Source organism: Gallus gallus, chromosome 2, assembly GCF_016699485.2.
Source record: "Gallus gallus isolate bGalGal1 chromosome 2, bGalGal1.mat.broiler.GRCg7b, whole genome shotgun sequence".
Classification (NCBI taxonomy): Eukaryota; Metazoa; Chordata; class Aves; order Galliformes; family Phasianidae; genus Gallus; species Gallus gallus.
Genome location: NC_052533.1, coordinates 66,138,622 through 66,165,260, shown reverse-complemented (window position 1 = coordinate 66,165,260; position 26,639 = coordinate 66,138,622). Strand labels below are relative to the sequence as shown.

General features: G+C 43.9%; 1 protein-coding gene across 1 annotated transcript in view; it reads right to left on the bottom strand.

Annotated features, from left to right (window-relative positions):
* DUSP22 (dual specificity phosphatase 22) overlaps positions 1-23,124 on the bottom strand; it is a 39,895-nt gene extending 16,771 nt beyond the window's left edge. Inside the window, exons 1-3 of the mRNA XM_025147676.3 lie at positions 22,968-23,124; positions 17,738-17,771; positions 11,562-11,644 (exon numbers count right to left, since the gene is read on the bottom strand). Coding sequence (XP_025003444.1) covers positions 11,562-11,644; positions 17,738-17,771; positions 22,968-22,988 — 138 coding nt within the window. The 5' untranslated portion in view covers positions 22,989-23,124. The remainder of the gene's footprint in view (positions 1-11,561; positions 11,645-17,737; positions 17,772-22,967) is intronic.
* Between the last annotated feature and the right edge of the window lie 3,515 nt (positions 23,125-26,639).

Genomic DNA, 26,639 nt, shown 5'->3' with positions numbered 1-26,639 from the left:
CTTTTGTATAGGCATTTGTAGTCTGACTTCTGGGATTAGCTTTTCTTTACATCCTGGATACACATTTTTAAAAACATATTGGCAAAAGAAAGATGCTTAATTTCTGAACTGTTTGTTGCTGTTGTTTAAAAAAAACCCAACAAACTACACAAGTACTATCATGATCCTGGGTTTTTGTGCCCCAAGACATTGCTATCCTTCCTGTGCACGTATCTCGCAGATAGATAACATCTACAAACTGTCTGAAAGGAACCCCTCAAAGCAGAACAGCTTATGTCAAGGGAACAAGTAAATAGGAACAAATTTTAGATGGGGTATTAGCACGCAATGATACAGACACTGCTTGTTACCTAGCAGAGTTCACTTGCCATTCTGAAACTGCAAAGTGTAAGATGTAGGCAGGCAACAATTAGTGAAACACAGCAACTAAAACAGAGCAAACTAAAATCAGAAGATAGTTAAACAGTCCAGCAGACCAGCTCCTAGTGAAAATTTCAGCAACCTCCAGACCATCGCCTTGTCAGCAGTTTCATTCAAGAAGCTTTAATCTGGTTGTATATGCAATATCCAAGTTGGTCCCAAGTCCCACATTAATTAAGACAAAACACAAGTTAAGTGTCACGCTGTCTGCAAGTCCCGATTTTATTTATTAATTTTAAATGAATCACCTTGCTCTTCAGGAATGACAGTTCCCTAAAAACTGTTTGGTCGAGGAAGGATAGAACACCTTGAAATAGGTATTGTACCACACCAACGACACGCAATAAACCAGGTGTCACAAAATAACTACTCGCTGCAAAATTATGGCATTTTTCAAAGCACAGAGAAAAGCTTGCTGTTGCAAGAACTGGAGAAAAGTAATACCATTTTAAATTGTACATGAAGTAATAGAATCACTTCATTGAGTACTGGTGCTAATATGTAATTATTCAAACATTTCTGTCTGCTGTGTCTTGTCTCTCAACTTTCTCAGATTATCAAAAAATCAACCCAACTTTTTCATTAAACTGAAGTCATGTATGCTCTCAGATAACAAAATATTCCATCAATACACCAACATAAAAGAAAACCGTCTTCTCCAGTGAATACTCATCAGCTCACGTCTAAGCTTCCAGATCAATGAGACACTGAACACAGCTTCCTTCTGCCCATCTCTTGCTTCACTACTACTCTCCAATTGTTACTTTTAAATCACCAATGTGGAAAGGAAAGTGAGCAATCACACTTGGCAACAAACCTTCCAACACACACAAGTTTTTCAAACCTTGCCATTATTATTCACATGATGATCCGGACTGTTGCCCTAAACAATTAAAAACATTTCTCTTGAAGTGCTAAGATTACAAAAAAAAAAATTAATAAAACATTATTTACTTCTCTGTTTTCTGTTTCAGCAGACTGAGTAACCACCAAAACTAGAATTCTGTCTCTTAGGCCCTGAAACTAAATGCTACAGTTAAACCGATACAGTGAGAGCTAACAAAACTAGAGCAAGTATTCTGATTTCAAGATTGTCAAAGTTGAAACAAGCGAGAGTTAAGTAAAATTTCAAAAATTCACTGGTATTTGAGCAACAACAACACTGGCACAATTTCGGTGATCCTAGAACCAAAGAAGCTCTGCGACAATGAGCATCAAGGTATTGAGAGCAAAAAGGTTTAGGCACGCATGTATACGTGAGCATGCACGGAGATTTTACACTGGAGATACTACTGGAACTGCAGGCATTTCCAAATGTGTGTTTATTTTTGAGGTCAGTTTAATAAGATTGGAAATTGAATAGGGATTGCACACTCAGAAAAGTCAGTGAGGCTAAAACAAGAACTTTCTAATTCTTTAGCTGCAAAAAAAAAAAAAAAAAAAGGATCATTACAACTTTGTTATTAAATCCAGCGTTCCACAGACCACTCAGGAAAGAAAACAGTCCAATCGCTTAATGAGCGCTCAATTTGTAACCTATTTACCTACTTTTTAGCTTAAAAAGTACTCCCGCTTCATTTTAACTAACATTGTACAAACTGGCATTCAGGTTTTCGTAGAAGAACATGTTGAATTTTGCAGTAGCAAAATGACACATCCACAAGTACTATGTGCCGGATAATTGGTCAATGACTGATAATAAGACCTCTAAAAGAACACACAAGTTTAGTCTCAATACCAAGAAAAACTTCACATCCAAACAGGAGAGAAGGCGCAAAAAGCAGTACTGTGAGAGAAGCGCGGCGCCTACATGGCCATTTTCTTTTCTATATGAGAAAACACACTGCGAGGTGATTTAGAATGAGGCACAGTTCAATGAAATCATACTAACTTGTCTGAGAAATAAAACAGTCCAGGGATTTTTATATACAGAACTCAGTACTTTCAGCAGATGTTCTTCAGAACGCTGTCCCTTCTGTTACTGCATGCACAACCTTTTTTCTTTTACATTGCAATTAGTATTGGAAATCTGAATCTAGAACTTAGGATGTTAAAAGACAAGGGGCAAAAGGAGAAGAAAATAACATCAAATACAAAATTTCTACTCCCCTAGGAGGGGTGGGGGGGAAGAGGTTATTAAGGTTATTAAAAAAAAAAAAAAAGCAACTTTAAAAAGGGCAGGATCGTATTTTTGGCAATAGAGCACTCTATATTTAAATTTATGTAAAGATGTCATCAACGACTTCCAAGAATTTTTTTTTAAACCTAAAACCCTAAACTTAAATTTGTGAAGCCAGATGCAAATAGAAAACCTCTAGCACCTGGCAAGTTCTTTCAGGTTAGTCAAAAACCATGTGTTAATTTGAGTCGTCCCATCAACAGATGAGGACAGGACTTATTTTTGTTTAGGGGCATTTCAGCAAAAAGGCTAAAGTGGGAAACAGCCAGCACAAAGCTTCCTCAAGCCAAACCAACAAGAGCTGATGAGGAGTTTTGCTCAGTAATACACCAAACTGAACATGCTAAACTGAAAACCATTCAACCGTTTGCTTGTCCTTTCAGTTGCTTTCTGTAGCAATCACCATTGGTGCTGATTTTATTAATGACTCACAGAAAATGCATTTGTGTTTCAGCAAAAAAACAAAACAAAACAAAAAACAAAAAACCCCATGACTGCTAATTGACTTTAGTGAACAACACACTTGGGTTTGATTTTGAAAAAATATAAATGAAATTGAAATTAGATGAAGAATATGAACTACAGAAAGCTCCTGCAATAGAATCTACACATTTAGTATGTGCTGTCTTGTGAAAACCATTTGGTTATAAGTCAGTCATGGTTGGTTGTTGTTGCTTTTTTTTTTTTTTTTCTTTTGGAGGGCAGGTGTTGGTTTGGGGTGTTTCCTTTTTTGTTTGTTTGTTTTTGTAAAGTTTGTTTTCTTAGTACCACTTTTTGAAAAGCCCCTATCATTAAGTCCAGTCAAACTTCATCTCAACTCAACCCACCTTTCTAACGTAATGCTAAACACTGAGAAGTTATGACTTTGACTTGACTTACAAAGACCTTTGTATATCACTTCTAATGCCTTTTTTGACCTGGCTTATCTGAAAGAACAAGAAGGAGGAGGAAACACCAATAACTTTACACTTCTCACCTCCTTCAGGACTACATACTTAAGCTGAGAGTAAGGGCTCCGAGAACTACATTAAAGCAATATGTCCCACATCTATGTCTTTGTCTCAGGGAACGCTGGAACACAATTACTACACCTCAGGAGCGCAGTCACATTTACACATCTGGATTGACTCCCTCAACACGACCTCTTGGGCACAGTGTAAGTCAGAGCATTTGGTCTGCTCCAGTCAACACAGTACCCAACCAGCCTTGACATCTGCTGGGCAAAAAGTCCCTTGTACAAACAACTGCAAGCTTCAAACATTCTTCATCCTCTCTTCCCTACCATTTGCCACTAAAGGAACATGCTTCCCCTGACACAGCTAGTGGGTATTGAGCAATTCAAACAATGAACTGATTTGACTGCACCACTACTACAGCGGCCTCCACCAAGGATAGATCCTGATGAAGACCCAGCCTAACAAACTTTAAAAGCTGCTCTGTGGAAGTCTCTTGGAGGCTTCTTAGTGGGACATCAAAGTCATTTTTGAAAAATTAGTCAGAGCTCCTAACTTCACAAGCAGAGCCAAAGCCAGAAAGGGCATTACTTCAAACTGGAGAATATCTTCTGGTGCCACTACACCTGAGAGAAAGATGGTACCTATTTTGCTCAGCGTGGTCTTCTGAAACATCTCATAAGGGGAAAACCTTGCCCCAAAAGCACTGAAATACCATAAAAGAAAGTTAAGCATTTTTATTAGGCAGTTTCTATACTTCCCCTTGATGATAGCATAAAGGCTGAAAATTGATCACTTCCACTGGTGGCAACACTGGTCATGTGAGAGCTTATTGCTGTACACAGAAAGGCAATAGTCTGACTCGACTAAATAACTTGCTGAGCTGATTTTTACACAACAGCAATGGCCTTGTGATATATTAGCAACTCTGATTTTGAAGACTTCCTTTCTATTTCACTCTTTAATAGTCCCCCTAAGACTCTGGACAGCAGAGTCTATGCACAGAACATGCCGCCATTCATATGAAGCAGGGATCTCTTTCATCATGTCACTGAGATGCAACTTTCATATAAGAATGCGTTCCTCCAACTCAAGGCTTCTGTATGCTATCCAACACAGTAATGCAGTTTTAATAGACCAGTGTTTCTCATTAAGCCACATCTGTCCAGAATTAGCATATGCCATCTGCTTAGTTTCCCTATTTTTCCCTTTTTTAGTTCTTTCACTTTGAGAACTGGTATACTTCTGAGCCCAGACAAATGCTTTCTGGACTGCTTTGTTTCCATGTGGGGATATTCCTTCATGTTACAGAGCCACAGAACAAAGCACTGAAGTGGCTTTCAGCACTTCCAGAGCTGTCAAGAGGCATGACAGGATTTTTATTCCCTTTGTTTCAGCACCAAGTCCCCAAAGCATACACACACACAAAATAGATAAATAAATAAATCCAACAAAAATACTTCTCTGTATTGAAGCAGATTACTTGAATTATGACAGATCAGCTTTGTTTTTCTTAATTCTATTTATGCAGGTTTTTAAAGATGAACTTCACACATTTGCAAGACTGTCATGTCCAACTGGAACTGCATTAAGATTTACAACATCCAACCAGGCTTCGAAAAATGAAATGAGATCCAGATCTCGATGCAGCCTGATAATAAATGCATTATCTATACTGGGCCTGCAGGCTATGACTATTCAAGAAACGTGTAGATGTGGCACTTAGGGACATGGTTCAGTGGGCACAGTGGTGACTGGTTGACGGTTTGACTTGATGATCTTAGAGGAGACTTCTACGATTCTATGATTTCATCTGTTTACTGTTTACTCAAGGAGCAAGAAAGACTGTTCTTAAATAACAGCACAGCGTTTTAACTGTGCTTTTCTCTCTTGGCTTAGTTTCTCAAGGACAAAGTATTCTCAATCCTATTTCTACTGGACCATACAGTTTTTTCTCAAACATACAGTTCAGTCACGCTGGCTGCACAAGCAAGCAGACTGAGCAAGATGCTGAGCAATCTGCTCTTGCCTAACTCCCACTGCAACTACCTACCAGTTTTACACAGTCATCAATTCAGGAAAACAAGGAGAAAAGCCGCTGCTCTGGAGACACCACATGCCAGGTAAAGATGATACTGTTAATGGCAGCAGAATACTCAAGAAAAGAAAAGCAAATAACTCTAACCTGATGGTACTCCAGGTAACAATCTATAGGATAGTATATTAAGAGAGTTAGAGGAAAAAAACAGTAGATGTTTCATAGGTATTAAAATATTTTCTTAGCAACCAGAAGACGCTGCAGCATTCAAAAATCCAGTGCCTTAAGATCACTCATCTAGAGAATAAATCTAGCAAGCCACAAGACTTGAAACAACAGCATCTGAGTGTCCTGAGTACCTGATTATCACCAGTATAAGGGTTGGTTATTCACATGAAATAAGGATGTCTAAAACCTATGAGAACTTCTGGTACTGGGCAGAGAAAAACAACAACATCCTGAACTCCCAGAAAATCAGGCATATTTTGTCAGGATTTTACTTACAATTCAATCAAATGACTACACACATATATTGATACCCTCCATCTGAAAAAGGACACTAAAAATAAAAATAAAAGCAAAACAAGTTCTCTAGCAACAGAAAACACAGAACAAAAAACTCACAGGCATATAGAAGCAGCACACATGCAAAAGCCTACTCCTAACACAATATGCTGCAAACAGAGCTGCTGTAAACATGGAAAGCTTTTGTGACTGAGGACACTACAGGGATGCCCAGGTAAAATCTTGTTGATTTAAGATCTGTGTTGTTACTGTGATGTCTCCAAGATGAATGCAGCATTTAGCTGCCTGCGGAGCAGCACTGACAATGAGAATGACATCAGTCTGACAATGAGAATGTTGTAAATAAATTAATCCCAAAGGGCTCCACAAATACAGGCAACCAGTAATACATGTTTAGTATTTACTAAGTCAAACTTCTGGTGTTAGTTAAGAGAAAAAAACAAAATTATTAATAACTGACAAACGTGTGGTGAACCATGTGAAAGAAGCTGGTAGTTTCAGTCCATTTCTGGATTGATGGACAGGTGCCTGCAATATACTCAGCAGTCGCCACAGCTGGCACCTCAAAGCATCTCGGACAGACCAAGGACTGAGAAGTGCTCTGACATGGAAGCACAAAGCTCAAAGACCTTTGCACTTTACTTGAATCAACTTCACACAAAAGTGGAGCACAAGAAAATACACCACTGCCTTGGCAGGATTTTTCAGCAATTACTTATCCTCCTTGTTAAAAACCTTGCTTACTTCCAACCTGAACACATGTACCTTTCCGATATGGTTTCCCTCCATGGGGACCTGAGGACTATAATCAGATAATTCCCTGCCTTCCTCTGTGGTTATCAGTCTTTGGGACTGAGCTTGAATAGCCACAAAAATGGAATAATTCCTGCACTCCTCTTGCTTCTAGGAGTCAGGCTGTAGGCCTTCCTGCATTACACACAGCAACTACTGCACAATGCAGTGGGGGAAGCATGTTTGTTTTCACCAATACTTAAGTGTGTGTGTGTGTGTGTGTGTGTGTGTGCAGTGGGAAGGACAGAGAAAGGACAAAAGTAACTGTTAAGGATGCTGCAAGTTCAGCTGCTTGCAGATGACTACCCACAACAGTACATAGTTCCCACAATGGGACACAGTTTTGTTGAAACAGCTGCACAATCCACACCAGCATCCTACTTAGTTTGGGCCAGCATCCATCTCCAAATGCCATCCCTCCAAACAGGGTCAAACGCCTGGAAATTCTACAGTGAAACAACCCGTAACCAGATTATTGTAAGAAAGATTAACAAGATTTGCCTTCACCTCCTTCACTTAGATCAACTGGCACAAAATTGGTTAGATCCCAGATTTAAAGGAGTAGAGTATAAGTAAACATCGCCAACATGACTTTGCTGCATGTCTTTCTCAACAGTAGTAGCAAGGTAGGTTCAAATGTGTTAGGTTTTGTATCCTCTGACATACTGAAAAGCTCTAGGAAGTAAAGCAGCATTTGAGCTTGACAGGAACGTCTCTTGGGAGCCGTTTCCCAGCTTTCCCAGAGCATCCCAAAAGAACACTGCTTGCAGGGACAATCCAAAAGCAAAGGCTCTCATTGGCTCAGTAAGATTTCTCTGAAGCAATAGCTTGTCTGTAGAGAAAGAGAAGAAGTGCTTAGGAGGAATTAAGTGTCCACTTTGTCTGTATATTCTGACTGACTGCTTGGTTAGGATACCTGGGTATCACAACAGTCAGATCACTAAGCATTTTGGTCTCTTAAGCCCAACAGCTATTTGTCTTGGCCTTAAAACAAAAAAGGAGTTCAACTAAGAGATACAACAGGTCATTGCAAGCTATACAACCACTTAAAGCACACAGGTATCTGATTTCCCATCTGCCTTTCACTCTCTCTCACATTCTGAACAGAGGTTTTCAAATCTGAACTAGCTAGAAGAGAGATTAGAAAGCAGGTGGCAAGAAATCTAATTGTTCTCCTCTGCATATGGCTTTCGTGTGGATTTATAAAACCTCTGTGAGTGTTCCAATGGCTCCTGTCCAAAGTGCTCTGGAGGAGCCAGCTTGCTTCCATGTCTGTACAAGAGCACACATAGCACTGTTGGACATCACTCTTCAGAGGCTTCCTTCTGCACAGCTGAAGTAACAAGCCTTGCTGAGTGCGGCACACAGACCTTTCGCTGGGACGTGCCACCAGTTACCTACAGTTTTTCTGATGGAGTTATAAACATGCATCTTTAAAATATAAAATGTTTACCTAACAGGTTAAGATCCCATTTAGCAATGGTCTGCTTCGTTGGAACAACAGCTTCAGGGTGCTTTTCAGATATAACTTAATTTTAGGCTTGGTTTTATATTTCCTTGAAATAATTTAAATAAGAACAACTTCGGGGCAATACTGCAAGATAGCTTAGTCCGGATTTTGGCAGATTCCTCTCAGTCTAAAACACCTGAAAGCCTTACAAAACAATTTTATGTCTTGCACTTAATGTAGGCTGACGATGTCTGAATCAATGAAAAATGTTAAATTCCAATTAATTTACCAACCTACTTTTTCTCATTATTCCAACTTGAAAGCACACCGTAGCCTTCCAAGGCTGAACTTCGATAATGAGCCACACACAACTTAGAAGTCCATGAGGATTTGTAAATAATCATCAAAATAACTTCTGAAACCAAATCTCAGTGAGAAAAGCTTCCTTTTAATCATCTCTTCAACAGAAAAACACTATGAAACCTAAACCAATATAACAAATGTTTTTTGTGAAACTCTTCAGTCATTTTCTAGCAAGCTGCTAAGCTACTAGAAAATACTTCCAAATACTGCAATACATGTAAAACACAGAAAGGAGCACACATTTTATAAGCTACCGTGAATATTTTAAACACCATTAGGTAAGAACGGTCCATCAAGAGAGGGGCAATGCCCTAAGCTACTAAAAGGGAAAGTAATGTTATAATCTAACAAGTTGGTGCTCTCCACATATACTGGACATTTGCTTTTTCCTCTTGAGTATTGTTCCTACCCAGTAGGGACATTGAAACCAGATTGCTCATTTTCATCCTCTACCCAAGGTCTGCAGCTTCAGGTGCTGTATCAGAACAACTTTTGCATCATAACAGTCACTACTGTAATTTCAAAACATGACAAGCAAGATGTGAGTAATCTGGCACCTCTTTGACGGTATGCACCCATATTTGTTTGTTCTACAGACAGCTAAAGGAGACCAAATCCTCTTTGACAACAACAGTGAGTTTTCTGTTCCTAAAAACACTTACCCTTTCGTGGCTTGCAGAGAAAGCTTTGCTTAATGGAATATTTGTAACACTTCCTATAGGACGATTGGGAAACCCTTGAAATTTTGTTAGCAAGAGACAAATGCGACTACCGCTGCTCATGGAAATGCAGCATTCAGTGCGCACACACACACAAAACAGGGAGCCTCAGGAAAATAAGCTTCTCAATTCACAGCAATTCTGTGTTCAAAGGTCCAAATAAAATTAAATGGATTCCTGAATACCAATGTAGGCTCTCACTTGCCAGAGTGATGTATAGCGTAAAAGGGAAGGAAATGCATCAGAAAAGCATTCTTGTTTGACTTCAGTGGACTTGAAGAACAAGCCTAAAGCACTACATGGATACATCAGCTGTAAACAAACCTACCTACAGACATGGGGAGATGCAAATAATAAAGGAAGTAACACAATATTTTCTAGGTCTTTGTTCCAAAAGAGAAACATTCAGATGCAGATAAAGCAAGTTAAGTTCACAGTAAGACTATGAATGATAAAGCAACAATAGCCAGTTCAGCTCCCAAACAAATGGACCTTGAAATCCTTGCACCAGTTACAGAAGTTTAACTGTTGCTTTCTACATACAGCACCTGCAAGGAGAAGAATACATTGCATGTTGCAAAAACAGAAGGCACAGTTAGAGAAATATTTATTCCAGAGACAGGAGTGAACGAAGAAAGCCTACCCTCAACCAGCCACTGTTCCCCTACCACTGTAAGTTTTAAGACTGCATTACGAACCAGATCAGGAACTGAGCTAAGTAAATTTAATATTCAGTGTCTTTTGTGGAAGTAGCTAGAGGAAGAAATGGTGACTTGATTATATTTGGCTTACACAAGCTCCCAGATCTGTTCACCACACAGACCCACAAACTGATGCAACGCCATGTCAGGAAGGCATGTGGGCTGTCAGAACTACCACCGACACCACAAGAAACACTGACCTGAGGTTACAGCTGGAATGTGCCATAATTAGCATTCCTACCTTTCTAATAATGATAATAAAACAAATCAAGTCTCTATAACGAGTAGAGGCCAGCACCCTAGAGGAAGCAACTACATCTCTCCTCAACTAGGAGCAGAATGAAGTTCAGTGATTCAGAACTAACCTGCACTAGGCTCAACGTAAGTCAGATGGATGCTACAAAGTTAACAGCTTATGTAAACTCTGCTTAAACCCACTTCTAAGCGAGAAGTAAACCTTGAATTCCCCATGCACTTCATTTTTGTTTTAATCATGACATATTAGGGATATCTTTTGTTCAGCTTGACTACAGATTTGCCTGAGAGAAGTGGAAGTTTCATAGTTTTTGTAGTAAGATTGTAGTTTTCAGTTTTAGGACTGAATCCACTAAAGACTTCATGTGACAAGAGTGGAAAGGAGAGATTCCAGAGGTGAAACCACCAACCGTCTTACCTCCTACTTTGCCAAATTTCACAAAAAGTGAAATGCAGGGAATGAGCTAGTGAATTTAAGAGGACAAATAGCTCCCAATATAAATCAAAGAACACACTTCTCACCCTTTACAGCAACACAGCATAAAGAAGAAAGCACAACAGTCAAACAGAGGTACAGATTGGTTCCAGCTCCTTCACTGCTCAAGATGACACAGCAAGTCATTTCAACTCTTGAGATAAGTTCCCCTTCCATAAAACGAGGAATAATATTTCGTGTTAAAGTGTTGGAGACATACAGATGCTCTGCTGTCTTAGATACATTACACAAGAGAGCACTTGTTTCTCCTAGGCCCCAAGCCTCAGGGAGGACTGCAAACTACTCCGACAACAATTTGTTTTAAAGATTCAAGAAAGTAGCCTAGTATGAAGGCGAGTTGGCAGTGCAAAAAGGGGAGAAGGAATATTGTTGTTGATGTGATGCACGAACTCCACACACAAGACAATTTACCTTTACTATTAAATTGATAACAATCCCATTGTTGTGTTATACTGACTGATATTATAATTGTCTCTGTCAGCCAGATTACTTGTTATTGTAACAGCAGCAACAGCAACATTTGTGACTGGATCCCAAGACTACAGCTGTCAAACATTTCCAAATTCCATTTCAAAACACCAGTCATACAGAACACGACATAAATCCCAAGATGGCTGTGATTCTCAGTGTCAAAGTAAGAGTTTTATTATGGAGTTTCCATCCCTCTTACCTCAAGCATAGGACGGGCACTGTCATGAATTGAAAGAATGTGCGTAATGTTATTCTTGCTCAATTGCTCTACATCTCGGGCATCTGCAGTAAAGGGAAAAAAAGGAAGACATTTTTTAATCTCTTGAAACAACACCCCATTCCTTTTTCCCCCGTGCATGTTAAAAAACACTGTCATTGCTACATTTCTTTTTGAAGCTTCAAGAAGTGAAGCAAAATCGCAAATGCAGCTGTTCTAGAACACCACCATCAGAGGAGGGTGGGGAAAAAACACTTTAACTCCAAAACAAATTAAATACTATATAAAGAACAAGCTTTAGTGACTCAGGAATGTGTTCTTAAGTCAAAAGTTTCGCATATTTTGCATCTGAAATGTAAATCTGTGCACGTCTCTGTGCAGGTGATGGCCATCTGAACAAGCAGTCAGAGCTGTACGATAAATCCTCTCACCCACAAATCCCACTTTGAGAGATATAATTTAACTTGGGGCACTGACCTTGCCATATTCAGGTTGAGTAGTGAAGAGAACCACCTGGCTTGAATACTCAAATTAAGGTACTAATGGGCCAGCCAACACCAGAACTAGATTCTTATTTTCTGTGGACTAGTAGAGAAAATGGTGCATTTACCTAATACACAGCATTATTTTGAATACGAAGAGAGACTGAGAAGATTCTGAATGCAGAAAGAAAAATGCTGTAACGAGGAAGCACAACTGTGAAAAAGTGATCCCTAGACCTGTAACCGAGGTGTTTCAAACATTCAAAACTGGAAAGCAAACTCGAGCAGCACATTTTGATGCTAGATATTGTGAAAATATGGTTTTGTTTCTATGAGAAAGAAGGTAAAATAGATCATTAGTCATCAGTAAGCAACTTTCCCTCCACTGAATGATGTGCGTGTCAGAAAATGACCTTGAAGAACCACTATTACAGGTAAAAGTTAGTCTGTGTCCACTTACTCTTGACCTCTTCCCATGAGCATGACACAACACGTCACGCCTATTACAGCGGTGGTTTTATGATGTGAACACCTGCCTTCCAAATTAGCCCATACAATCTGTTCACATTAGCCTGGCTGCACACAAAAAAAGAGCACTGACCACAAAGGTTTCAAACCGGCTCTCTCTAGGTACAAAAATAACAATAGCATCACCTGTACGCTTTTTTTTTTTTTATGTACGTGCAAAAGCTCAATCAGTACCTCTTGCTTCATCTTTCTCCACTCTACTATAAAGTTTCAATGCCTTTTCTACATCTCAAAGAGGAACTGGACATTTAATTATACGCCCCCACAGACAAATCCACACGAGCACAGTAACAGGCAAGAATATTTAAAATTAATGTGATTGTGAAAGCTTATTCGGGGCTAATAAAATGAAAAGTCAGAATTGAATCAATTCCCAGTAGCTGCTGTTAACGCTTGTATGACCAACACAGTTACTTATTCCTTCAGGAGAGAATTAACCCAAATTCTGTCTGAAACAGAATTAAGGTCCAGCTTCATAGTACAATTAGAACTTCCCAAGAATCCCAGAGTAGGCATTTCAAAGAAGAAATGCTAATGTTTGCCAGGAGAGGTCTTCTAATCCTTCGGGTTCCTTAGAAGTATATGGAACAGTCCTGATTTCTCAGAGAACACCTAAGGTTCTGAAAGCCCTAGAGGACAGGCTAAACATTCCTAAAAGCAAGTGCTTTCAGTTCCCAAAAGGCTAGAGACAGACTTCAAAACCTGCTAGCTGTAATTCCTGGTGTGAATGCATAAGGGCACAACTAGACCCCGTTCCCTAAGGTAAGTAAGACCCACATGATAAGAAGTGGCTGGCCACATAAGGCAAACGTGACCCACAGTGAACATTGACTGCTTCAAGGCAGACTGAAAAGCCTAATGGACACAGTGCAACTCAAAGGACTGAAAGATATTAGTTCTTCAGCTAACTAAGTTCATTTCAACAAATCAAAACCATGCAATAAATGATATTCCTAGAAGCAAGCTGCAAAAGGCTTTATCCTAGAGCTGCATCCTAGCAGTATCTTCGCCCTCTCCTGCTTTCACTGAAATCTGAATACCTATAACAAAGCCTTAGGAAAAAAAAATACCTGTTCTCAAAAGAACTACAAAGCTGATAACAGAATGGATCTAGAAACACAGCAGAACCACTTGGTGGATACCACCTTTCTGCAGTCAGCAATGGGAAGGGTATAAACTTTCCCGAGACTCTCCAGCTCATTCACAGCAACACCGGACTCTTTGGGGGAATTAAACCTCATATTGCGGCTTTCCCCTTCGAATCAAAAAGCCCCCAAATATTCCATTGGAAAAACTTGAACCTTCCAACTGAGTGCAAGCAAGGAAGGACAAAAGCTCTTCAAATATTCAAGGTAGAAACACTCTTGAATCTCCGCGGCTCACTACTGCTACGGCTTTTGGTTTGGAAGCTATCAAGCATTCACTCGGAACCTCATCTTGGAAAAAAAGTAATTTGTTCTATTTGTGTAGAAAAAGCTCCCCGCCCTATCAGTCTGGGAAGAAACAAAGCATCTGGTTTTGTCAGCCACTCAGGTGCCTTTCAGGGGAAATCAAATTTCCAATGCGGAAGATACACAGGCATGCGATCCCACAGTAAACTATTTGTCTTTTGAGGGTTGCAGAATTGAATTTCATCTGAAAGGAGCAACATCAACAAACTGAATTTCCCCCAAAACCGGAGCCAGGTAGGAGAGTTTACTACTACCTTCCCTTTCCTCATTTTGCACCTCCCCTTTATTTCAAGGTTATAACTCCTCATTAATTTTCACTGAAGAAGCCCAGGAGTTCCGAATCCCCCTGGGCTTTCAGACCAAACTCAGTCTAGACTATTTTGTATGGACACCTGTGGTTCTTCTTGAATTTTTCTGCCCTCTAGCTGTGCAATCTCAAATACACACCAAAAAAATACGCTACAATTTTGATTTTCTACTGGTGAGCGCAGTAACGCCCACAGACCTTCAGAGATAACGAGGAGAGATATACTCAAGCGTCAGGGACTTGGTGGGATTTCAGCACGTATTCCAGTGCTTTCCATAGCCAGGATGGCATGCTTTCTATCCTAAACACCCTAAGGTGGTTGCAGAAACCCCTCTCATTCTGATGCGGCTAAAAGCTTGCGTAGCAGCAGCACTCAAACCACAATGGGAAAGCTCAACTCCCATTTCCATCAGATGTAATCCTACGGGTATTCCTTGGGCTTTAGTTACTCTCCCAGTTAAAGGTGGGAGAGCTTGCACTTTCTCAGACATAGACTGGCTTTGTGTTAATTAGGCCTAAAAAGAGGGTAGGAACATCAATGCGGAAAGCAAAAATATTGCTGGATATTGAATAGTAACTCCAGAAAACATCTGCTGAATGCCTCCCAGACAATGCACCTCCATGACTACAGCATCTAACATCCTTTCACATCCTGCTTTCATTTAGCAGGAATTGCAAAACGCTGTCCCTCTTCCCTCAGACTGCCAGCTTCCCCAGAGGTTTCTCAAACAGCGGGGAGACAAATTTACATAGGATGGTGTTTTTAGGAACTGGCTATGGAAACCCTGCCTCCCTGGGCTCCCTGCTTAGCCACTGGAGAAAGAAGGAGAGACTATCCTCCAGAGGGCAGATCAGAGCATTTCAGAGATTGCTGCCAACTCCTCACCCCCTGCACACAGACACAGAGCGCGCCAGAGTGGCTCCACTCTGCATCCAGGTGAGATGCACAGTGCCAAGGATTTAGAGCTACCCTTGCTGACGGGATGGAACTTCATTCAATTCCATGCAGCCTGGCTATTCAGCAAGTGGAGCATTACAGCAGACAATTTGCTAAACCCCCTGCCTGTAGAAGTAGCTAGATGTTTCAGCCACCCAAATGGGGATATTATAACCAAGCCCAAGTGCACACTGCTGAGCATTTCTCAGCAACAAACCCCCTTTATGGAAGTCTCAAAATCCATTAGTCACTTTTTGAAAGAGTGTTCCCAGAACATGCCCTGGGAACACAGTAATCAAACACAGTATTCCTCCTCCGGAAGAATACACTGGTGATAAACCCACTGCCTGTTCCTCAGTGGGATGACTTCACTGCATGGAAAGCTCACTACAATTGTTCTGAAGCAGTTGGAAGGGAGGGGTGTGCAGAAAAAGCCAAAAGAGGAGATGCTAATACAATAAAACTTTACTTTTGTGTTAATGAAGTACTGCAACATCAATATTCTCTCTTCCTGTTTGTGTATAATACTTATATAGAGATACAGAATGACACTTGTGAGGGTTAAGAGTTAAATGCAACGTGACCAAGAGTCATAGCAATAAATAAGTGAACATTTTTCTTGGGTTTTTAATCAATTTAAAGACAGACTCCAAAACACAGATACTGATATTAAAGCCCATCCTTTCCCTCTTTTATGTGGGTAACTGAAGCATTCCACTCTTTGTTTTTTTTTCCAAGAGATGCTTCCAGGAACACTACGCACCCCCATGCACACCTCTGCTCCCTGTGCAGAAGTGACTGACGTACCACCAATGGCAAGCACGGCTGAACCAGCAAAGCAGAGCAAACATAAGGATCACAACCCTGGCACAGGCAGTGCTAACACTCTGCAACCCTAGTCAACTCCCCTCAGCTGGTCATATTGTTCACTGGCAGAAAACAGAACTGCATTAAGAAACAGATGCTCCGGCTGAGTTTCACTCCCTTGGGCATACTGTCAAGGGTTTGCCAGCAGGGCTGCAGCAGCAAGAGGGACAGACTGAGAGCCATTCCTGGGCCCATCACGCCCACCCTGCCAGAAACTTTAAAGCCAAGGACTCTACTGCCCACCATCCATCCCCCATCCTGCCCCTTTCCCACATTGCTTGACAAAGAAAATGAAACAACACAGCTCCGATTTAGTTTTGTCACTAGCTCATGCAGCAGTCAGTCTTCAAACCTAGCCCTTCTCCCTTATATTCCCTCTTTTCCCCTTTGTTTCTGTTTCTCCTCCTTTTATTATCTACTTCGACCAGTATCAACTGGTCTTCATCCTCTCACTTCCCTTACTGCGGCATGACACTCACACACTAGCTGTTGTACTTGTGTTGGCATCCCAGTGTAGCAAAAGGCAGCTCTCAGCTTCACATGTACCCTGGGTTGCTTCTCAGGGCATTCAGCTCTGCTTCACAGCAGCAGCAAGCACTGGACCCAGGCAGCAAGACTGTCTCCTAGGGCTTTCAGCTTCAGAGTCAGGTAAATCAGATGGCAGTTCAGACAGAAAATAGTGAAGTTGCAGGTTTTGGTGCGGGGGAGGCAAGGGAGAGGGGAACAGAGAAGACATACAGCAGTATCTAAATCCAGTCCAGACCTCGTCCAATCTTAGCAGGCCAGCTACGGTATTGGACAGATTGGGAAGGGTATGATATTGCAGCAGCCCCCGTGAGTCCTGCTTTGTTACCACAACGAAACACAGCAAGTATAGCACCTCCGCTTCAAAAAGACTGTACAGGCACAACTCCTTTATTTCAGAGTAGGGACAGTCAGCTGCAACTGCTGCTAACAGGGGGGCTTTGAGAACAGGTCATTTATTTGGACGCCTTTATAAAGTCTCCCATTTTTTCTAAGTATGGTTCTGTCTTTCTGTGAACAAAAGGTAAACCTCATGCAAAAGGGTAAACAATCAGAGGATCGTACATCTGCAGCACAGGCAGTGCAAGTATCGGTGGTCAGACAGCAATCTGCAACCTACCAGTCTCACACATGCAGCGATAACAGAACTCTTCGGCAGCTGTTACAAATAACCAAAATAAAGAAAGCAATGTGCAGGAGGCACTCTAAGCTTTACTTATAAGGAGGGCTTGCTATAAGCCTTACAAAGCATCCGCCTGGCTCACATGCTTGTCTGCCTAGCACAGGAATCATTTAAGGCAGGCCAATGTTCAGGAATTCCAGCTGAAACATGAACTGAGGAGATGGCATTCATTTTTCCTTTCTTAGAAGTACTTGCAGCACAGCACACGGATGAGAGGGCAAACAGGTTCTTCTTTAAATGCTATCAGGTGAATCCAAGAATGAAGCAAGATGAGGTTAAAGCAGCTGCACAGACATCAGAGAACTCCTCGGGCCTGCGAAACAACACCTAGAGACCCCTGTTAAGCAACCCTAGAAACAGTGAAAAAAACTAATCTTACCTTTAAAGTTGCCAATGAACAAGCCAGGCAGAATCTGCGAGAAAGAAATATAGTATCAAATATAGATATCTTGTGGTAACACAATTCGACAAAGTTCAATTTGCATACAGGATGGAACATACTACTTCAGCAGACCATTGTCAAATGCAATCTACGGGCTGCTGGCAGCATTTTGTGCCTCTTTGCAACCTTCTCAAGCTGCATGGCTCTCGATGCACGGCTCTCCAAAGGCTCCCGTTGACAACCAGGGCTGTTAATCACACAGACTCTCACATAATGGGCGCTCTCCAAGGATATCAGGAGCCCTTGACAAACATGGAGTGGGCCTCAGAACACGTCCCAACCCCCCCACGCCACGATAAGAGCGCACTTAGTTAACTAATGACGAAACTTCAAAAAGAGAAGGCGATTTGCCTAGAGTTGCTAAGCGAGCTGGATAAAGCACTGCAACACAAAATCCTGAGGGACCTCTGTAGTGCACAGCCATGCAAGTGGGGGATACAGCACTGCCCGGCTCTTAGCTGGAGGAAATCACTGCACCCCGTTAGCTGCGCGTTTACAGGGTGAGAAGCGATTAAAGTTTGTGAGTCGCATTTTCCTCTCCCAGATCTGCCCACTCACACCACTGCACCCAGCAGCCCGCGCAGGTCTGGGTTAGAGGACTTTCATTAACTCGTGAGCACCAAGGTCAAGCTGAGGGCTGGCCCCGTGCACACACACGGGTAAACACCGCAGCGCTACCCCTCCCAACTCGGGAACGGCAGTAAGGGCATAAAAATAAAGCAAGCAGACCAAGCACATGCTTTCTGGCCAAAAATTTCATTTTCTGACACCTGACGAAGCTGACCCACACCCGCATCCTTTGAAGGGAGCAGAACTGTGGCAGCGAGAGCACGTGATCCACTTTTCTTTGGTGCATGCAAAGCATACCACCAATACAGATATGTCAGCACTGGCTTCCGAAAGCCTTAGCAACACCCGTGTGTCATCACAACAGCAGCAACAGCTTCTCGAGTGCGGCTATTTAAAGGTAAAACTCCACCCGTTTTGCTCCGTCCGGCAGCCGCCAAGTTCCAAAAGCCATGGCAGGTTCTCAGCGAGGATTAGCACCCAAGCCCCCCCCTTGCAGCAGCCCGCCTGCTGAAAGGCAACCCAGCGCACCACGCCTAGGCCAGCAGGACCTGTGAAATACCTTCGAGTATGTCCTAACACCATGGCTTTCCCCAGATATAAAAGCGTTGTGTTCGCTATCGTTACCTAGCCTCACAAAAACCAGCAAAGCTCCAATGATGTGCATGCTCCCTTGTAGCTTTGTGCAAGCATTCTTCCCTCCAGGCTTCACTGGGTGATCGCGGCGTGGCACACTAGCTCTAAAGCAGGGAGCTCAAGTCCGCAATCGCTATTAAAAGATGGCTGCTCTGGGGTCCTTGCATGCTCTAAAGCAAAAGTGAGTCCAGTTAGGAAGCAATTTCACCAACCAGGCCACCCCAGACAACCCTCTTAAGCGACATTTAAAATACAAATAAATTAAATCGCCTTTCTATTCTAAATAGCCTTGCTATTTTAGACCATCTGCAGCACAAGTCTCAGATCACATCCCCGCTCCAGTACACTACAGCATTTTAGGCACCAGGACATTATTTCTGCATCAAAAGCGCGCTCTCAAGAGAGCATGAAAGCTTCAACTGCAATCATTAAGGCTAGACGTTACAAATTAAAGAGATACCAAGAAACACCAGGGTGGAGAGATTTAAAACGGAGGCTTTTTAGATTGCTGTCGGCCAAAGCAGAAAAATCCAGAAGTTTGCATTTGCACTGGTGCATTATGAAGCAACGCTGTATGCTAGGTAGAAAATTAGGACACTGTGCAACCAAGGACAGATGTTGCCCCTGTTGTGCTAGTCATTCTAGAAGCAAGAAACATGACTATGGGTGAAAGCTACCTGGAAAGAAGTGAATCTTCATACTGTGCTGACTAATTCTTCGGCACTAGACTATGGCTGGGAACTTTCAGCTGTGTCATCTCACACTGCCTTCAGCAACTGCAACTCCAGGCTGTGCACAGCGAAGGCCTATGGCTGCCAGGAGCGTGCAAGAGAAGGGGTGGGAGTCACAGGAGAAAAACATAAGGTGGTTGTTTTTGTGAACTTTTCAACCACTGCTTTCTGAATAAAAACAGTAGCCTCTTTCTATCATCCGAAACATTGACAAAGTGACCATGGACTAAATAACAGAAGACTGCATAACCAACAGCAAGGAGAGCAACGCCTGCCGTTGGTCGTATCTCCCATGAGAACAGCTCGTGTTCTTCACCATGCATGACCACGGGGCCCTACCATGGATTGCTAAGACGTCTTACCGGTCCTCTTGGAAAAATATACTTCTCTGAAAAACGGCTTGAAGTTATTTTGCCACTGTCTTCTCTTCAGACTGGCAGTCAGTATAGAGCCATCCAATTGTTTGCCCAAGGCTGCTTCTAAATGCGTTGGTAACGATGGGTGCTCTGGAGAAGTTTCGTTGGGCTGCAAAAGGCTGCAGGGGCCCTCATCAGCAAGGGAGAGGGTCTTTGCTGCTGCTGACATTAAGTGGCACAGCTCAGCTGGATTCCACAGAACTAAATGCAACTGTCCACACTGATTTACATTTCTCATGCATCGGCTCCTACAATGAACACAGCTTACCTGCTCTTTTTGTAGCACTAACACTCAACTCACCCCTTCAGCAGGGTCTGTAGGAACAGCAGGCGTTTAACTGTAACAAGAAAAAGGACCAACCCAGGAAAAACTCTTCACTAAGCGTGCCGTGTTCACAGACAGCCAAATCTAAGTACTATGACCTCTATCACTGTTTCAGTCACTAGACTTCAGCTCCTGGAAAACGTCTTTGTCATTTTCAACTGCAAGCTTAAGTTGACCTTTGAACACAAGTCAAAGTTAGGCATTAAGTGCGAAGACAAATAAGGCCACCTTTCCTAAGTCCAATCTCATTACTCATTCTGTACTTAAAAAACTAAAAAAAAATTATTCTGAAAATTAATTGCAGCCAGGAGATGAGTTTGTAGTCAATGCATTCAGCAGACCGTTGTTTTTCTCTAAACGGAGTAAGAATAGCATTAGAAACCAACGCTTTAGGTTTAATTTGGGAAGAATTGGGACACTTGGATATGCTTAAGAAGAAAATCAACAAGGATAATTTTACAGAGGAGAATAATAATTAAAGATAAATACATAAATAAAAATGCCAGGCCTCAAGCCTTCCAATCAACACTAATGGCCACATAAAAGTCAGTTGCAACTACTACTTGGTATTATATACATCAGTATCATGTGACAGAAAAAGAGGAGGGGACCATGCCACTGAGAAAGGCTCAGCATCCAAGAGCAGCAACAGCAGCTGTAGCAGTCTCCGGAGTTTTCCTTGCCATACCCCATTACGGGTCACCACTAATCCTCTTTCCTTGGCTTCAGTACAGAGATTCTCTAAATGAAATAATCCAGCATTGGATAAACTGCTTGTTTCCCCTTATTGCAAAATACAACTCTGCCACACACACAAAGAAAACCCACTTCAGTTGGGTAATAGTAATTGGGTAAAGTAATTTGTATTGACAGACTACTCCAAGCCGAGCGAACCCAACAGCTGATGAGTCCACACCTCTCTTCACCTCTCTGGCTTTCGCTGACTCACAAGATCAAAAGGAACAGATGATCTAGGGGCACATTCTGAAGGTGGCACGTACCAGACCTGCACACGGGACCCCTGCAAAAATAAATCAGTACCCAGCATGACCGTGGTCGCCTTAAAGGAGTCAGCTTCTCCAGACCAATGGAGGTTTCACCCTCTTGGTTACAGACGAAAGGGAGAAGAGAAAAACTAACATGGTGCTCTGCTTGTTCTGTGCACTCTGGTTGCAACACATCAGGACAACACGTAACAGATCCAGAGTGGCCAAATTTCCCTGAGTCATGGACTGTCTGCTCACGGAGTGCTGAAGCAAGACACAGAGCAAAGAATGCTCAGGTTGAAGGTGCTGAGAATCCTCTTTCTTTCTTCCCCTGGATTGCCACAGTAGCATCCCACACCAAAATATTGAGAGTGGCAGGATAACTTCAAACATTCCTACAAAAATACTACTAACATACCAGCTGTATTTACTCCTCACTGGTCACTTGTAGAGGGTGGCTACAAAGGAGTGGCGGATGCCCCATCCCTGGGGACACTCAAGGTCAGGCTGGACGGGGCTCTGAGCAGCCTGATCTCACTGCAGGTGTCCCTGTTCATTTGCAGGGGAGTTAAACTAGACAGCCTTTGAGGGTCTCTTCCAACTCAGATTCTATGATTCTACCCCCACACTTCAAAACCAAGAGCTGAAGAGAAGGACCAGGGGAGGCGTTAGCCCTACCACTCAGCTGGATTTACCAGCCAGGCCTTCTCCCCGCCTGGATTCTCTTATCCCAAGGTGTCTGCCCACAGGATGAGGGGCACCCCCACGCTGGAGGAGCGCCAAACAGGGGATGTTCACCAGCCTGACCATGACAGCACGGAGCCACCACAGCCGCTCACTAGGTGCTCATCTCCAGCTCTGCTGCTGGCGAAGAGGCCACGTTCAGTGCAAGGCTACCCTCAAAGAGCTCGGAGCAGGATGTTCGATAGAAGAGATGACTCAACTTCTCTTCCTTGCAGCGGGCCAGTTACCGCACCTCCAAACCTGCCTCTAAAACAGAGGCGGAGATGCTGACAGGAATCACAGCCGCCCTTCGACAAGGCGCCAGGGGAGCGACCGCTGACAACGAGCCCCCACCGCCGAGAGGCCAACACCCTGAGCGCCGCAGATCCACCTTCCTGCCTCCCTGCAGGCTCTACGGGGCTCTCCTGCCCCGCGGGCGGGCGGCAGCCGGGGCTCGGGGCCGCGCAGGCCGCTCCGGGGGCACCGTGAGGGGAACCCCCGGGCGGGCACCACCGAAACCGGCCTCCCCCACCGCCCCGCCGGGGCCGCGGCCGGGCAGGAAGCGCGCCAGGGAGACGCGCGGCCTCGTCCCTTCCCCCGCCTCGCGGGGGAGGGAAAGACAACGAGAAGGAAACCGAAAAAGCCCCGAGAGCCGAGGGAAAGCCCTCCCCGCCCGCCGCCTTTGTTCCGCGGCCAGGCGCGGCCACCAGACAAAGGCGGGGAGGCGGCCGCCCCCGCGCACACGCACTCGCCCGCGGGTCCGAGGCCGACGAGCGGCGTTACCTTGTTCATGCCATTCCCCATGGCTACGCCGGCCGCCCGTCGGCGGCGGGCGGGACCCTCGGCAGCCGCGGGTTAGCGAGCAGCGGGCGGCGGGGCGGCGCGCATGGGGCAGCGCCGGCCGGCAGCGGCCGGGCACGAGCGGACTGTTAACGAGGAGGGCGGCGGGGCGAGGCGCGGCGCATCACCCCCGCCCCGCCGGGCGGGCGGGTTTCCGCTCGGCCGCCCCCGGGAGCGGCGAGCCGCGGGGCCGGGCCGCCGGGAACTGCCTCCCGCCGCCGCCGCCGCCGCCCCCCCACGTGCGGTACAGCCGCGGCGCGCGGGCCGCCTTGGGGCTTGTAGTCGGGCAGCCCCGCCGCGAGAACTACAGCTCCCGGCGTTCCCCGCGGCGCCGCCCCACCTGTAGCGCCCGGCCGCCGCGCCTCGCCTCTGCGGCCGTGGGTGAGCGGGGTGCGGCCGTCGCTGTGGAAGGCTGAGGGGTTGGCGCGCGCGGCTGTGAGACTTCCACAGGGCCGGGTGGTGGAAGGATGAAGGATGGTGATGCTAAGAGGCACCTAAGAATGCCTCTGACTGATGGATGAGCGCTGGAATGAGGGACAGAGAGTGATGGGAACACTTACATAGAGGCAGTGGTTGCCAGTGCTCTTGGGGAATGATGTTACAATCTCCAGCTGCATCTAGTGTTGGCTGTTTCCCAGCTGGCGGCCATGAATCCTCCACACTACCCTCGGCAACATGAGTGCCTCCGAAGCAGCCCCCAGCACTTCTCTGACCGAGTGGAGACCTATCTCAGAGGTGTAGGACCATGGAACCAGCAGTGGCTTGTCATTCAATTGCATCTTTGAAAGCTGCTGCTGTTCCTACAGAAGCACTGACACACTTTAGTTTAGCCATCATTTAGTGACCTGGGACACCTGCCTGGAGATCTGGAAAGCTCTGCCTTCACACAGCCATGTCATCACCACAGATGCTTAGTCTTAAGGGAAGGTAATATGCTCAGTGGCAGCACTGCCGGAGGAGCAAAGCTCGTGGCAGCTGGTGTGGAACTGACTGTCAAGCTGCTTCCAGGCAGGTTTGAGCCAGCACCCATGGCAATGGTGTGCCAAGTGACTGCCAGGCAGGGTGCTAGCAAGAGGTTTGCTGAATAATCTTATCCTCGGTTGTAAGAGAAAATAAATCATCATTAGCTACCGAAGACAAGCTACTCTTGTATGTGGGTTGGGTAGACCTGGGAGCACTTCTGAGCAACGCCTCAACCCATACAAGGGTAAGCTCAGAGTTCCTCTGCCTTCCACATACCTTGGTTTCTTCCATGGCACCGTATCAGCCTGTTAGTAGGAAGCGCTCTCATGCATCAACCTGGACCATTTAGGATCAGGACCTTGGCTTCACTGTGGGACACCTTGCATACAGCCTCTGGGACTGACAAGCATGTCTGGTCCTGCTGCAGCTCACAGCAGAACACACACCTGAATCTCTCCCTCCATGAGGCTCCACAGAGTTTGTGGTATATGTCACACATCCTTAGTCGCAAAAACATCAGAGCAGCTCTTTGAAAGGCTGGAAGGATAGCTATTGACTTAATGTATTTCACTTCTCCCTTCCTCCTCAGTCCTTTCAAAAAGCATAGCAGTGAACTCTATCACAGATATTAGCTTTAATATTTCATTGGCAAAGCTCTCTAGAATGTAATTATCTCTATTCTTATAACACACAAAATACGACTGAGGTCCAAAGGGTATGAATCACTGCTTTCCATAATAGCTACTGAACACATTCTGCCTCCTAAGTGAAAGAGTTCTTTGCCAGCAACTCTGGCAAACGCTTTCTTTTCATGAGACAAAAGGGTAAACAATTAACAATATCTCTGATGACTGCAGGCATCTGTGTTGTGCTAAGAGATCCGTGATAGCTGGAAACCCCTGTGCTCAGTGTGCTGAAAGTCTGGCATGGTCACTTCCATTATCCAAAAAAGGATAGTATTTCTGTCCTTTGCAAAGAGGACTGAAAAGTACTGTGTGCGGGCAATGCACGTGAAATCGCTACACTGACTTAGGCAATGCAGATGGAATACCAGTACATCTTGCTTAGTCATCTGACTTTTTTTCTGAATGGGAAGTGTCATGCAGTCTTCTCTGTTTTGTTTTCAAGTTTCATGACTCCCTTCAGCCTGCAGTGCTTTCCAGTAGTAGAATTTCATTGCGTGTGTATAGCTTCCTACAGCGAAAGAGCAAAAATCAGAGTGGGAGAGTGTAACATACCAACATGCAAAAGCAGTGGGAGGAAAGGCACATTTATCATGATGTATATATTATCTGCTTTTCTTCCCCAGCATTCTAGAGGGGTAATCCTGATATTGTTGCCAGATTCGTCTCTCTTGCCAATTATTCCATAAACTGATTGTTCTAATTCTTCACAGTTGTTCGAGAAAGTGTCACATAATCCTCGGTGTTCATTCAGCAGGTCTGAATCGACATACAGTTGTTCAGTGATCGTCTCTCCAAATGATATTCCTTGTGCTTAATATCTGCATTTTTTTTAATGCTTTGGAAGTCCTCTTTAAAAAGTAAGCTATCCTGTCATGACTGGACTGAATGAACCAACTTGCAAATGAGAGCAAAAAGCTCTTGACAAATCTCATAGCTTTCAGTATCATTGAAAAGAGACATCACTTTAGAATGTCACATAATCCTACAGATCTGGGATTTTTCTACCACTCTGTGCTTTGAGGATGGTAAATTGAGTAAACTCTACTTCTTGACTTGCAGGCAAATGCTATCTGGTGATGCAAAGAGTTCAGCACCAATGATCATTCTTCTTTGCAATTACCTGAAAATTAACAAACAAACAGGAGCAAACTGATACTGAAAGTAAGAAAGAAAAAAAAAAAAAAGACAAAACTTCTGCCTCGATAATACATAGAGTTTGCTATGTTGGAGAAAAAGAAAACAAAACAGACTAAATACTCTCTTCTTATCTTTTGATCTCAATTTCTGTAAATCCTGGATTGCTGAGCTCACAAGTCAGCCACGGGCAGGAGGCATCTCAGCTATCCATGATCTGCCAGGAACTGATAAGACCTGGGCTGGGTTCCCCTGAAGTGGCATGACAGCTCAGTTCTCAGAGGTGGCAAGAGGGAGATAAAAGGGATAGCTAATCAGAAATAGTCAGTTTTCCTCTCAAACGGGCTGGTTTGACAGGAAGGAACTGTTTCAGCAGAAATAAACAACACAAAACCTTAACATTCACAAATAGCGCTGGTGTTGTTTCTAAGTGTTCAGTGGAAGGAAAAGAGCGTGGAAGACTCTTTGCCTCTACTTCGAAAACTTGTACTTGGTAATTGTGCTTATGAGCACTGCTAAAGCATTTTAGGGCTGTTTTACTGGATAGAAAAGATGGCCTCCTGATTTACTGCCATGTATTCATAGAGCAGAATTCATTCATCATTTTATAAATTCAGTCTTAAGGCTAAATTTGGCTTCTATTATGTCGCTGTGAAAATACAGTAACTCCCATCAAAAAGAATGGTGTGGCAGAATATTTTACATACTGAAACTGAAGGGAGTTGCCACTGTGGCTTGCTTCAGCAAAACTCAGCTTTCAGAAGCTGCTTGCAACAGCCAGAGTAGCTGTGAGCCCATAGTCTCCTGCTGCCTCGTTCTCCTCTTCCCACCC